At 43.6% G+C, this 13,596-nt stretch overlaps 1 protein-coding gene across 6 annotated transcripts in view; it reads left to right on the forward strand.

Moving 5' to 3' along the window:
* Positions 1–3,139: 3,139 nt before the first annotated feature.
* The window catches only part of actn1 (actinin, alpha 1), a 204,170-nt gene continuing 193,713 nt past the window's right edge, over positions 3,140–13,596 (forward strand). For all 6 annotated transcript variants that reach the window (XM_048537798.2, XM_048537802.2, XM_048537797.2 and 3 more), the window contains exon 1: positions 3,140–3,359. In XM_048537798.2, coding sequence (XP_048393755.1) covers positions 3,249–3,359 — 111 coding nt within the window. In that variant the 5' untranslated portion in view covers positions 3,140–3,248. The remainder of the gene's footprint in view (positions 3,360–13,596) is intronic.

Below are 13,596 nucleotides of genomic sequence, written 5' to 3' on the forward strand. Positions count from 1 at the left end.
CATCCCCCTCTCTGATGAAGGGTCTAGGCCTGAAACGTCAGCTTTTGTGCTCCTGAGATGCTGCTTGGCCTGCTGTGTTCATTATGCTTCACACTTTGTTATCAAACAGTCACCTTGATGGCCGAACACTGCATTCAAATGTCCTTCACATTTTCTTAAGAGGAAACTGTAAATCCAGGAACTTGTAAAGTCCACTAGCATGCACAATCATGTGGCGATTGTATGTTCTTGTCTGTAATTGTATGCTTCTCCAGAGGGTGCACTGTTGAGCTGCTGTCTAAACTATAATCAATGAAAATCTATCATTCTTACAATGTTAATCTCACTCTATAACACTTGAAAAATGTTACAACTGGTTGATGAGGTTCGTCGGGGATTTAATAGCTATTACCAAACAGTCTCACAGGCCGTAAAAAGATATTATATATTTGTGGGATTTTAGATGGCTCCATTATAATAAACTATTAAAAATAAAATTAGATTTTATCTATTGTGATTGCTGTCTGGAAAAGAATTAAATACTGTGCTTTTAAATTGGGGAGCTGTCTATGAGAATCCTGCAAAGTGATTGGCTGTCTCCCCTGCATGTTGAGATCACTGTTATTGGACATCTGGAAATCCTTTTCGAGATTGTCCGAACTGCAGATGCTGGAGAATCTGAGATAACAAGGTGGAGAAGAAGGGTCTAGGCCTGAAACGTCAGCCTTCCTGCTCCTCTGATGCTGCTTGGCCTGCTGTGTTCATCCAGCTCCGCACCTTGTTATCTCTGGAAAACCCTTTAATTTCGTGGCAGGTTTAAAAATGCCCTCAGTGAGCAAGTCTTGGCCGGGTATCTCCTGCGGGCACTGCTTCCTTTGAGCGTTACTGAGCGGAAAAAAAATTTACAGTTCACAAAACTCTTGCTTCTCTGCCAATGCTGGCTGATTCAAAAGTTGGTATGAGGAGAAAACAGAAAGCACAGTAACGTTTCAATGGTATCTTTCGACAGAACTGCCAGTGATGTAGTTCAGTCCCCTTCACATTGAGCCTCGCACCATGAAGGCCTGGTGTATGTTACTCACTCTGCCCAGGCACGCAGTCCCAGTCAAAGGGAGAGGCATGGAATTTAAGGATGAAATAACATGCAGAGTCCTGTTCAACTTTACAGACTTATAACTGTACTGGAACTTTTTTAACGAGCATTATATAAATCTAGATGGGCTCGGTTGTAAATGGCTGCTGGAGTCTATCCCGCCCGTACAGAATTCATCAACAGTGTCAGGAGTGAAGTCATAAATAGCATAGCAGCTTCTGCCTCTGGGTCTTGTCTCAATCAATGGGCTTGCTTCAAGCTTACCTCCAGCCCTTTTTAAAACAACTTTTCCCTTATATGGTTAGCGAGGATTTCTGAGCCTGTTACCCCGGTCCAGAGGAGGAGGCGGGGTTTTGTGTTTGTGTATGTGTGTACGGGGAGAGATTACCTTAGATGGCGAACGAAGTCCTGCCTGAGGCTATGTCAGATGCCGTTCTTTCGTCCTGCCCCTGCATATTTTCAGGCAACTTTAGATGCCATCGTAAAGGGGAGACGCTTGCCAGCAATCTGTGGAATGCACAGTGCTCAATTTCAGAGTAAACGCGGTGAGGAAGAGGTATCTAAAAAAAAAGCTCACACATAGAATGTTGAATCTAATTCGGGATGTTTACTCCATGAGCAAAGAATCTCTGATTCTGGGAAACACACCTGGATTGTTTCACCCTCTGAAATCAGTTTTTAAAAAATATATAAAAAAACGTCAAGCCAATTTTATGCACAAATATGAGAGACGTGGCGCGGTCAGGAGAGAAAGTGAGACTAAAAACTGTTAGTTGTGCTGCAGGAGTGCGATGGTCCACGAGGGGCGCTTTCTGAGTGAAATTTACTTTACAAACACACTGACTGCAAAATGCTCCACCGACATCATCTGTCAAGGCCGATGATCGCCCATCAGAACCCAGTCCAGCCTTGACCAGCAACTTCAGCTGGTCAATAATCCCTCGGATAGACTGGATCACTTCAATGATCTCCGGAACTGGAAAGCCGGCGAGGGAGATAATGCTTTGATCCTCTAGGTGGTTCGAGCCGGCTGCTCGGGAATACAACAGTACTTGCCTTTCTCTGCTGCTTCTCCCAGGCTGGGTCTAACAGGAGGTCTCGGTCCCAGTCATCGTCCGGCTGAAACCTGAGAATTACACTTGGGGCAGATGGCAGAGAACGCTGGAGAAACTCAGCGGGTCTGGTTGCATCTTTCGAGAGAGAGAGATTGCGAGAGAGAAATCAGAGTTAAAGTTTCCAGTCTTCAGAACCCGTGATCCGGGGATAGACTCGCTGCGTTAGCTCTGCTGTTGTCTCTACAGATGCTGCCAGACCCGCTGAGTTTGTCCAGCACTTTGTGCTGGGAGTTTCAAATTTACAGCACCCCGCAGTATTTTGCTTTGAATGACGCTTTCGAAGCCGTCGCTAGCTGGAGACTCCACGGCAACACGTTCCCTCAAATGTTGCAGCCCCTGTGTTAGTTAGAGGCTGGGATTCATGGGCGTGGGATCATCGTTAAAACCATCACCTTGACAGAGATAATTCTGATCCATGAATAAATCTGAGTTAAGGCGACTGTGATATATGTAGCTGATGTTGGTTTATAGTATGGTCACAGTATACCCTTCTACCCTGATTCTGACAACAATGATACAATTTATTTCCCGGTATGATGGCAACCCTATTTCCTGAGTAAAATGTTGCATTCACATGGGGGTTAGGGAGGGATCCCGCTCTAGGTAACGCCTTTGCAGGCATTTGCCGCCCGAAGCAAGCTTCCACTATGTATATATATAAAGGACTGGGCAGCTCAGAAATTAGCTGCCCATTTACTGCATTGCTAACTTCACAGTGCAACAAGACAAGCGTCAGTCATTGCTTGGAGGCACAGTCAGATGATACAAGTGACATGGACAAACATATTTGCAAGCAACCGCCCCCCCCCCCAAGCCAATAGACCCAAAGCCCTTAGTAGGTGGGAGACGTGTCTTTGATGGACAGGTCCCTTCATCAATCGGAGTGCGGGCTGAAGGCAGGGTGGCCAATGGGAGTAGCAGGAGGGGGAGGGATATCCGCTACATACACACACTCACAGACACAGACACAGCTGCTGGGTTCAGCCTGTCTGTGTTACATTGTAACCCCGGGCTGTGGTAGCGACACCCCGCAGAGAGAGGACACATACACACAAAACGCCATGGATCATTATGATGCGAACCACTCGCAGGGCGATGACTACATGCAGCCGGAGGATGACTGGGACCGAGACCTCCTGTTAGACCCAGCCTGGGAGAAGCAGCAGAGAAAGGCAAGTACTGTTGTATTCCCGAGCAGCCGGCTCGAACCACCTAGAGGATCAAAGCATTATCTCCCTCGCCGGCTTTCCAGTTCCGGAGATCATTGAAGTGATCCAGTCTATCCGAGGGATTATGCAAAAACCGAGTTCAGGCATATTCACACACCCCACTTTATTTCTTTTAAAGTGGGCAGAGAGTGTAATCAGTGGTTGGAGTCTGAGTTTTTTTAAAAAAAAGGAATCCTTCGTTATTGAAAATTTGGTTCAGATTTAGTGTGGGTGTGTGTATGTCAGTGTGGAGATGTGAGGGGAATTCTCGCCTGAAGCTGGGCTTGGCTTCAGTGTTGAAGTTTTGAGTGCAACAGATGGTTTTGTTGGGTGACTGACTCCATGTCCATTCCACAACGTAGCGCCCAGTATCTTTCCGGCTTCGTAAAACCTTTCCCTTTTCATCGCGAAGAGATGGGGCGGGGGGGGGGGGGGTTGTGGAAGGCGATAAACATTTTTTTAACTGCATTCCCCTCCCCACCACATAAAGGAATGATAGGCGCTCTGCCTTGGGTGTAGTCCTCCTGTCTTACAACAGGTAACCTCCATGTTTAACACACAGTTAGATTCGCCCTCCGGCGAGTTTATCAGCCTCCTGAGTGTTGAAGCACCCCTCTCAGGTGCTCCGACCAGAATTTCAAAACGAATAGTCATCAAATAGTCTGAAATTAGCCCCACGAGTTGAGTTTCGGTGTCAATTTCTCCTTCAGGGTAAACGCTTTGTATTTTTCTTTCGTTGGGTATTGAGGGAGAATTTCGAGCGATGTGGTTTCGGCACTATTACTGAGTGTTTCTGAAGGCTGGTGACATGACAAGATGACGAGAGTTTATTTTACCGGGCAGACTTGCCGGATCTGTCTCTGTCTCTGTCTCTCTTTTCACTCTGTTCCTGTACCTGGGAGAGCCAGCCCCGGCAGCCTGGCCTGTTTCAGTGTTAGAACACAGGCACTGCCAATGCGAGGACAGTCTTCCAATCACACTGAGTGCTGTAGCTGTGCGGGTACTTGTAAATGAATGCTTCTTTTTGGTACCTTTTTTGTTGTTTATTTGAAGTGACGGTAATTCATTTCCCCCTCACCACCGTTAGCACATCTTTCTGTGAATGGGCGTCCTCTTTTCAGTTTTCAATACCAGTTTTGGAAATGGGCTGTAGTTAAACCCTAAATTTACTGCTTGGATTCTATTGATTTTGAATTGAAACATACAGTTCTCTAAATCTTGTCTCAATTACTGGCCATAATCTTTGTTTCCGGATGTGAGTCAATTGTTAGCTTTTATAACTGTACTTGTATAAATAGGGAAATTTTAGGTACTAACAAACATTTTGATGAGTTTTCAAACAAACCACACTGGAAAGTATTTTCACATTGATAAGAGTTTGGGAAGGATAAGGGTTGGGTTTGTACTGTGGAGTCATGTCCAAAAATGGTAACAGTCATGCTTTCCCTGCAATGTTTGATTTGTCTTGGCCAGAAGTTTCATGCATTAGGTCATTTTTCTGCATTAGGTATATGTCATTTAAAATGTCTGCATTTTGTTTGCATACCAAACAAGTGACATTGTTGTATTTTATTTTTCCTTCAGATTATTGTGTGACCGTTGTAAATTCTCATTATTATTAGAGTAAAGGTGACTGTGGCTTTTCACTTTTTAATCTCTACTCTTCTCAGCTCTAAGGAATGAACTGGAATGTTGGAAGGACGAACCTGAGCTGCTTGAGAATGTTTCGAGATGCAGCTTTTTTTTTGAAATGTTAGGAGACAGAACACAGAACTAAAGACTGGGAATCAGACTAATAATTACACTGTCAGAGAGGCTGTACCTCGCACGCTGTTAGAGGCCCTGTAGGAAAGCTTTTGCTCCTCTCCATTCCTTTCTCTTTAGGGAAATGTTGGACAGAGGCTTTTTATTTCTAAAGAGGGGACAGACATGCGATGGGCATGTGTGTCCTTGTAATTTTGAATACCAGATCTAGCTATCTTGTGAGTTAGACGATCCAGGTCTGACTCCTGCCTTGGTTTGTTGTTTGCCATTTCTGTGGCACTCCTTGCTTTTACCCAGCACAGCTGTGCTGCTTTTAAAGGTGCAGCTTTATTACGTTGTTCTGAAACTCAGAGTGGTGTGTTGTTTCATTTGAAACAAAGCCACCGGCTTTTGATGGGGGTGTTCCATGATTTCCACTTATTTGTTCATAGGTTATCTCCACACATTATAGCATTTTGAAATATTGTGATATTCAGTGATTACTAGCTGGCTTTCTCCCCCCCCCCCCCCCCAAGTCTTTGTGGCCTATTCATGTTGTACTTTGATCTGCCACCTACCCAACACAAACGCTGATCCCTCATCTGTGCAGGGAAATCCAGGTTCTTTTATAGAATTCCGAAAAACCAACTACAAGGACAAAAGTGTTTCCTTGATGCATTAAAAAAATTGAAAGCTGTTAGTTGTAATCTGAAAAGTGATTTGTCTTCCTGACAAAGTATGTTAGTATTTGTACGGTGCAGAAAATATTTATTGTAGCTTTATAGTTTTTGAGGCTTCTGTTTATTTGTACTCTGTTTTGATAGATGTACGACAACGACAATGAATGTCAAATGCTAATACTCCTATTGTTATTTCGCAAAAACTACAAAACCAAGAAATAAAACAACCCAGAGTGTCTCACTAACACCTTTTTCTTGAGGGATTGTATATGTTGGCCTGTTTATACTGAGTGGGAGAAAACACTTCATTTCAGTTACTGGTTTTTTGAAGATTTGAATCAATATTACAAGGCTGTTCACAACAGACAGCTAAGATAAAATATATGTGTGTAGCAATTAAAACAGAAAATGCCAAAGTGGTCTAATTTTCATCATTTGTGAAACCACAGAAGTAACAGGTTTTTAAGTGAGTTTGAATGGAAGCAGGTACAGAGGCAGATTGAGGAAGGACATCATGGAAAGCTCATGTTAAAAATGGAAGGCAGGAAGGTTAAAGGACAAAAGGGATGAAAGGCTAATCGGAGGTCCTAACAGGAAAGTCCTTTCTGTTGTACCATCATCTGTGTTGCCACTTGATGTCTCTTGCCTCTACTCTATCACAGACCTTTTCTATCAGTTCTCTCTCCTTTCCCTAACTCTGCTTTTCTTTAAAACTAGAATCTTAGAATCCCTGCAGTGTGGAAGCAGGCCATTTGGCCCATCAAGTCCACAGTGACCCTCTGAAAAACATCCCACCCAGTTGCAACCCTTACCCCTACCTCTGCATTTGTCATTGGTGAATCCGCCTAGCCTGCACATCCCTGGACACTGCGGACAATATCAGCATGACCAATACGTTGTAGGGGGAAACTGAGCACCTGTAGGAAATCTATGAGGAGAACGTGTGGCGTTTGCACAGACAGTCGCTCGAGGGTGGAATCAATCCTAGTCCCTGGTGTTGTGAGGCGGCAGTGCTAACCGTTGAGCCACTGTGCTGCCCTGGTTAAACTAGCTTCTCAGTATCACCAACCTGAAATGATAACCCCGTTCTGCTCTCTCCTACGTGCGGTCTGACCAGCTTTGTATTTTCAGCAAATGCAGAGTATGTAGAGAAACTGAGAAACTCAACAAGCCTGGCAGCATCTGCAGAGGGAAACAGTGTTAATATTTTGAATCTGTGATGACTACTTCAGAACTGAAACAGTCCCGAGGAAGAGTCATCCTGGGCTCTATGTTAACTGTTACTCTTTTCTCCAAGATGCTGCCTGACCTGCTGCGTTTCTCTTGCATATTCCATATTTAATTCAGATTTCCAGCATCAGCAGCTGTTTTTATAGTCTCTGACCCATGTGGGACCAATATTAGATTACATAGCATTTTTGTTCATTCAGTTTTTGTCAGTATAAAGGGATATTTGGCCCTGGAGCATGCAGACTGTGTAAAAGGCATCAACACCTCCTTCACAAATATTGACAATGGAAATCTGAAATCAAAAACCAAAATGACTGGAAATATTCGGCAAAGTGTGTACTTCGGGTTGATAACTTTTCCCAGTTCTGATTAGAATTCATCATCTTCAAAGCTAAAAGCTCTAATTCAAAAGTGTTTTGATTTTTAAAGGCAATTTCTGCTGCTGTGCATGTTTGAGGCCCTCACTAAAATAAATTGTAAATAAATACAGTGAATTGTGGGATGTATTTTTGATCATTTTTAGATTTTGGAGACTTTGGCAATAGTGCGTACTTTTGAGAATCTTTTATCTAAGTTTTGTTTTAGCCGACAATTTTGATTTAGACAAGAAACATTCATGGAAAAAATGCCAAAATTACAAGTCATTAGGGGCTGCAAGATAAAAATGAGAGATTTCTAAATTTAAATACTTTGCAACTTGCTAAGACACACTGGTAGAAGGCACATCTAATTCAAATACGTGCATTGAATTTATTTATCAATAGATAATTTCAGATTACTATAGATCTCACCCTGGACAATAATGTTCTTTACCTTATTACATTTTGCCAGTAAAGGTAAACAAGCCATAGGCCCACCAGACTGTAAGGCTGCTCCCTCATGAGGGGGTGATGACTGATGGTGGTCTAACCTTTTGGGTCAGCACACCTCAGGTGAGGGGAGTGCTGTTGGTGTAATTTTAGCTGGTGCAGGAATTGAACCCATACTTCTGGTATCACTCTGCATCACAACTGAGCAAACCAACCCCTTCTTTTGCTGGTAAAGTCATCTTTTAAACAAACTACCTTGATGTGTTTTTTAAAAAAGAGATTTTTAGCTATTGATTCTTTGGATTAAAAGTTTCAACTTGCATTCTCGGAATAATTTACTGTTTCATCTACAATATTCGTTGTATCTATAAAACATGATGTTTGCAATCAACTGGTTTCGGTAGAGCAGAATGAAGTTTTTCTTTGAACTTTGTAGGTACAGTTGATTTATTTTAATGTTAGCTTTTTATCCCCATAATAAAGACAGGCTTTTAGTTTTCTTGACTTAATTTGTTTGAGACTGTATCTCCCCCCCCCCCACACGACTGGCTCTCTCTCGCTCTGTATTCGTGCCACTCTCACCCAGACCTTTGAAGCTAGGTCTTGGTGATCTACTAAATGTGCGACAGGATTCTGTTCTTTTTTTTTCTTTAATTCTTTTTCTATATACATAAAGGGAAAGGAAACACACCCGCTCGATGAAAGGTTAAGCTTGGTTTGAGATTTCTGCTTTATTTTGGTTAAAACAGAAATCCATACAATTGAACGATACTCGCACGTTGATAATTTTCCCTCCCTATTTAAGGTGTGTGCTTTCAGATTTGTCTTACTGCTGTGTGTATAAGACATTATAATGCTGTTTGTAATGTCCAACTGTGCGGCCTTTATTTGAGTAAACTCATTAACAGTAACATATGGAACTGTGACACCTTTTTTCCGTTCTTAAAAAACAATTGTTGGCTCAGTGCTGCTTATAGTTCTCAAAAGGGTAAAAAGCAGTATTGTCACAGAGGCCCTGAAAGCATCATCCAGTTGAATGTATAATTTGTTGATTTATAAATGTACGTTGTAAATCTGTGCCTGGAAACACTGTGTGCTAGCAACAGTGTTGCTATGTAGCTTTTAGTTTTGATGTCTTTTAATCAGGAGAAGGTCACAGCAGTGTTTATAGGATTGTTGGAGTGCCAATTGTGGCACTGTGCTGTGGTCCCAATGTTCAGGTGATCAAAAATGTTCCAGGTCAACATTTCAGATCGCTTCAGGATTGCTGCACGTCAAGTGAAACCTGCACTATCTACATCACAAAATGGAGGAGTGAAATGATGGCACTTCAGTTGTGGAAACTGACAATGGGTTAATGTTGCACCACCTCCTCTCTGGCCAATACACCATCAGACTTTCTCAGTTTCAGAGTCATTGAGTCATACAACATGGGAACAGGCCCTTCGGTCTAACTTGCCCACACAGACCAGGCGTCCTAAACTCAATTAGTCCTGGTTGCCTGTGTTTGGCCTGTATCCCTCTGAACCTTTCCCATCCATGTACCTGTCTACCTATCTCTTAAATGTCATAATTGTACCCATACCTACCGCTTACGCCGGCAGTTCATTTTAAACGTGCCTCTCCAGTCCCTTTAAAATCTTTTCCCTTCTCACTTTTTAAACTTATGTCCTCTGGTTTTGAACTCTGTACCTTGGCTATTCACCTTATCTAAGCCTGTCATGATTTGTAGACCTCTATAAGGCCACCGTCCAACACTTACTAGGGGGTAGCGGGGGGGGGGAAGGCCCCAGCCTATTCAGCCTCTCTCTATAGCTCAAACCCTCCAATCCCGGCAACATCCTCGTAAATCTTTTCTTCCCCCTTTTCCCAGAGGGTTATGGCTCAAGGCTGTGATACAAATTTGCAAATGCAAGTAGCCTTCTACATTTCACCCAATTGGCTATTTGTCAAACATCATCTGACAGCCAGTCAGCATTTCCTGATTAGCAGTGGGGACCCCAGCTAATTTCCTTTTCTTGCCGCACCATCCATTAACCAAGTGATGTTCAACTCAAGAGATGGTAGGAAACGTCAGCCCTCCTGCTCCTCAGATGCTGCTGGGCCTGCTGTGTTCATCCAGCTCTACGCCTTGTTATCTCTGATGTTCAACTCCAGTTGGATCTCGGACCAAACCTGAGCTGCAGTTTAGTGCCCCATAGGATGCTGTATATACATATAGAACCACATGGTTGAGGTATTGCCGTCTTTTATATTGCTATTTTAATAATTTTCTGCATCTTCTTACTCAAAAACACACTTCCATTCTCCAGGCTAACAATAGCTACGTGAAGTTTTTGGGGAGGAACAGCTAACTGGATAGTTTCAGATAACTTGGAATGTGAACAGGGTTGAAAGTGAGCATTTATCAATCATAGGCAAAACATTGAACTGCTTTTAAAATGCAACATTAAAGCTTAAGATAAAAGATTTCCCATTAATTAATATTTCAACCGAACGATAAGCTGTTCAAAGCACTGAAGATGTAATCAATGATTATAAAGGACAAAACTGCCTGTGTGGGAGTACCATGCAGTCAGATTTAATTTTTTTTGGTGCACACAGGGATTGTCACTATGCTGTTTTCACTTCAGTTTTCTAAAGTCTTACCCAAAGGTCAGAAATCACACGACACACAAGGTTAAACTCCAACAGGTTTATTTCCAATCACAAGCTTTTGGAGCCTCAGTCTCTGAAAGCTTGTGTTTTCACATAAACCTGTTGGACTATAACCTGGCGTCGAGTGATTTCTGACTTTGTCCATCCCAATCTAACATTGGCACCTCCTCATCATGTTTCCCGAAGGTGTTGACACTCTTACGGTGGCTCAGTGCTTAGCACTGCTGCCCGACAGCACCAGGGACTGCGGGTTTGATTCCAGCCTCGGGCGACTGTCCGTGTGGAGTTTGCACATTCTCTCCCCTGCGCCTACGTGGGTCTCTTCCGTGGGTGATGCCTGGACCTGCTGTGAGCACCAGCATTTTTTTTATCCCCGTGTGTGGTTTTCAGTTCAGATTCTAGTATCTGTAGTAATGTGCTCCTAAAAGGAAGCATCACACCTGACTTAGCCGGACCTTGGCCTTGTCTAACAGCTGGGAAACTGTTGGGGTGGGTTTGAAGCAAATCAAAACACACCTCCCTTTGAGACGGGGGCACAGAAGACTAATTGTGGTAGCCCTTTGTAGCTTGTGTTGAGCTCGCTCAGCAGGCTGGGGTTAAGCTAGTTTGCATCAGTGTTCTGTGGTGTCTTCGTCTCTACTGTTGGAAGCCATAACCCTGTGCCTGGAGACGCTCCAGGTCAATGGTGTACCCTTTGGATAAGATGTTAAATCTACATCCCGCCTGCCGGTTTCATACAGAATAAATCTGTTGTGTTATAAAAAAGAAAACGGAGGACATTCACATGGTACCTTCTCCTCTCAAACAACAGCAAAAGGCAAACTAGCTTAATTGATACTTTTATTAGATTCCCTACAGTGTGGAAACAGGTCCTTCGGCCCAACAAGTCCACACCGCCCGTTGAAGCATCCCACTCGGACCCATCCCCCTATAACCCCCACACCCCTGAACACAACGAGCAATTTAGCATGGCCAATTCCTCTAGCCTGCATATCTTTGGACTGTGGGAGGAAACTGGAGCACCCAGAGGAAACCCACGCAGACACGGGGAGAATGTCTGTGTGGAGTTTGCACAGTCGCCCGAGGTGGGAATCGAACCCGGGTCCCTGGTGCTGTGCGGCTGCAGTGCTAACCACTGAGCCACCGTGCCGCCCCAGAAGTTGCATCTTGTTTGTGGGGTTTTGTGTTGATTAGTTCCTGCAGTTTGACCCCTCTATTGAGGCCTCCCCTCCGCCAATAACAAATTTAATTTATTATGAAGCACTTTGGAATGTCCCTGGGCTTTTAAAACTGTACCATAAATGCAATTTTTCTTTAGATGTACTACATCATGCTGTGCAGGTGACTCCTCAGATCTCTCGGTTTAGTCACCTGAGCTCTCGAACGTAAGCGGATAAAGTTATAGAGTGTTCACACAAGACAGTTTTTTTTTTGTCTTGGGACTTTAGTCAGTGGGCAAAAATCTTGCACAACTTTCCCGTCAAAGTGTCTTTTGTGCTGCTGCCAAAAATATCGAGTGATGCCGTCGGAATTTTATGCTTGCTTCTTCATTACCTGAGGTGGTGGAAAATTATGGTGGTTCGAGCTTTTTCTTTTCCCTCCCCTGTTTTAAAGAAAACACAGCAGCCCTTTGCTGTTAACAGCTGACCTATTCAAATTGCATCTGGGGCAGTGCGGTGACACCGAACGTCCGCAAGTTAACAACATCTGGTATTGTGCAGCGGGAACAGAGATGGATTGAGCCGTGGGTTTGGAAGGGAAGGGAAAAGGGTAACTCGTGTTTCAGTGTACTTCTGCCAAACGGCGGTACAAGTTACTGGTGGTGTTGTGGGAGAACTGCCACTTCTCTCAACACCCTCTTGATTCTTGGCATCAGACCAAAATATCCTGAATACCCGACCCTTTTAACTTTCAATTTGAAGGACCAATGGAGGGAGAGTGTCTTTTTTCTTTTAAATTATTCTCTCATGGGCTGTGGATATTGCCGCTGGGCCAGTGTTAATTACCCATCCCTATTTTTCCCATGATCTGAGTGGCTGGCTCTGACCATTTCGGTGGGCATTTGACAGCCAACCCCACTGGTGTGTGTTTGGAATCATGTGTTTTTACAACAATTGACAAGGGTTGCCAAATTTTTTTTTCGCCATGTGTCATTGTGGGTTTTGAGCTCCTGTCCCCAGACCATTAACTTGGGGTTCTGGGTCACCAATCCATTGCCATCGCTTGAAAAGAGTGGGGATGTTTTCTCAGGAAACAAACCAGTGATCCCAATCTGGTCTGTCCTGCATGTGATTACAGTCTCTCTCATGAATGTGGCTGACTCCTAGCCACCCTCTGAAGTGGGCCTGCAAGAAGCTAAGCTCTGTTGAGAAGGTTGCAAGGGAGACAGGCTATACGTGCCCTCCCTCCCCCTTAGCACAGCGAAGTGTTCACATTTAGATGCCAATTATCCTCGTGCCACGGTTGAATTTTCAAAAAAAAGCATGCCGTATTATTCAAGAGGATCAAAGAGTAGGCCCAACTGGATTTTCTGAACAAGGGGACACAATGAAAGAAAAATCAATGATTGTGGCCTTTTTGAAGAGTTGAGTGTTTTAAGGGCGATTTCATTTCTTGCACACTGACACAGCTTCTACCTTCAGCTCCCTTGTGGGAGGCATTCCCTGAAGAAATATCTGTGGAATTCAAAGAAATGATTGGAAAATTAGTAGCAACTCTGAACTTCAGCTGAGAGTACAAAATGCTGTATCATTATTCCCTTGATTGCGTACGGAATTGGCGATGACAAATACGACTTGTAAAGGAAGACTGATGATTTTGTGACAGGGACTGTCCCTTCCCTTTTGTATAATAGATGGTTCAAATAGAAAGTGGGCCATTTCTCTGTCCTTTATGGCCTCCCTGTGATTTAACAATGGCTGGGAGTGTGCATCTTGTTTAACGTAATTTGAGCACCCTACATTATTCCCCTCATTTGAGAAAAGCATGGGTATTGCGTTTGTACTCATTACTCATTTCATCTTTTTTCTCAATCATTTGTCTTGGGCTGAACAAAATTGTTCACAACCTTGAGATCCTGCA

The sequence above is a fragment of the Stegostoma tigrinum genome, chromosome 10 (genome assembly GCF_030684315.1).
Source record: "Stegostoma tigrinum isolate sSteTig4 chromosome 10, sSteTig4.hap1, whole genome shotgun sequence".
NCBI lineage: Eukaryota > Metazoa > Chordata > Chondrichthyes > Orectolobiformes > Stegostomatidae > Stegostoma > Stegostoma tigrinum.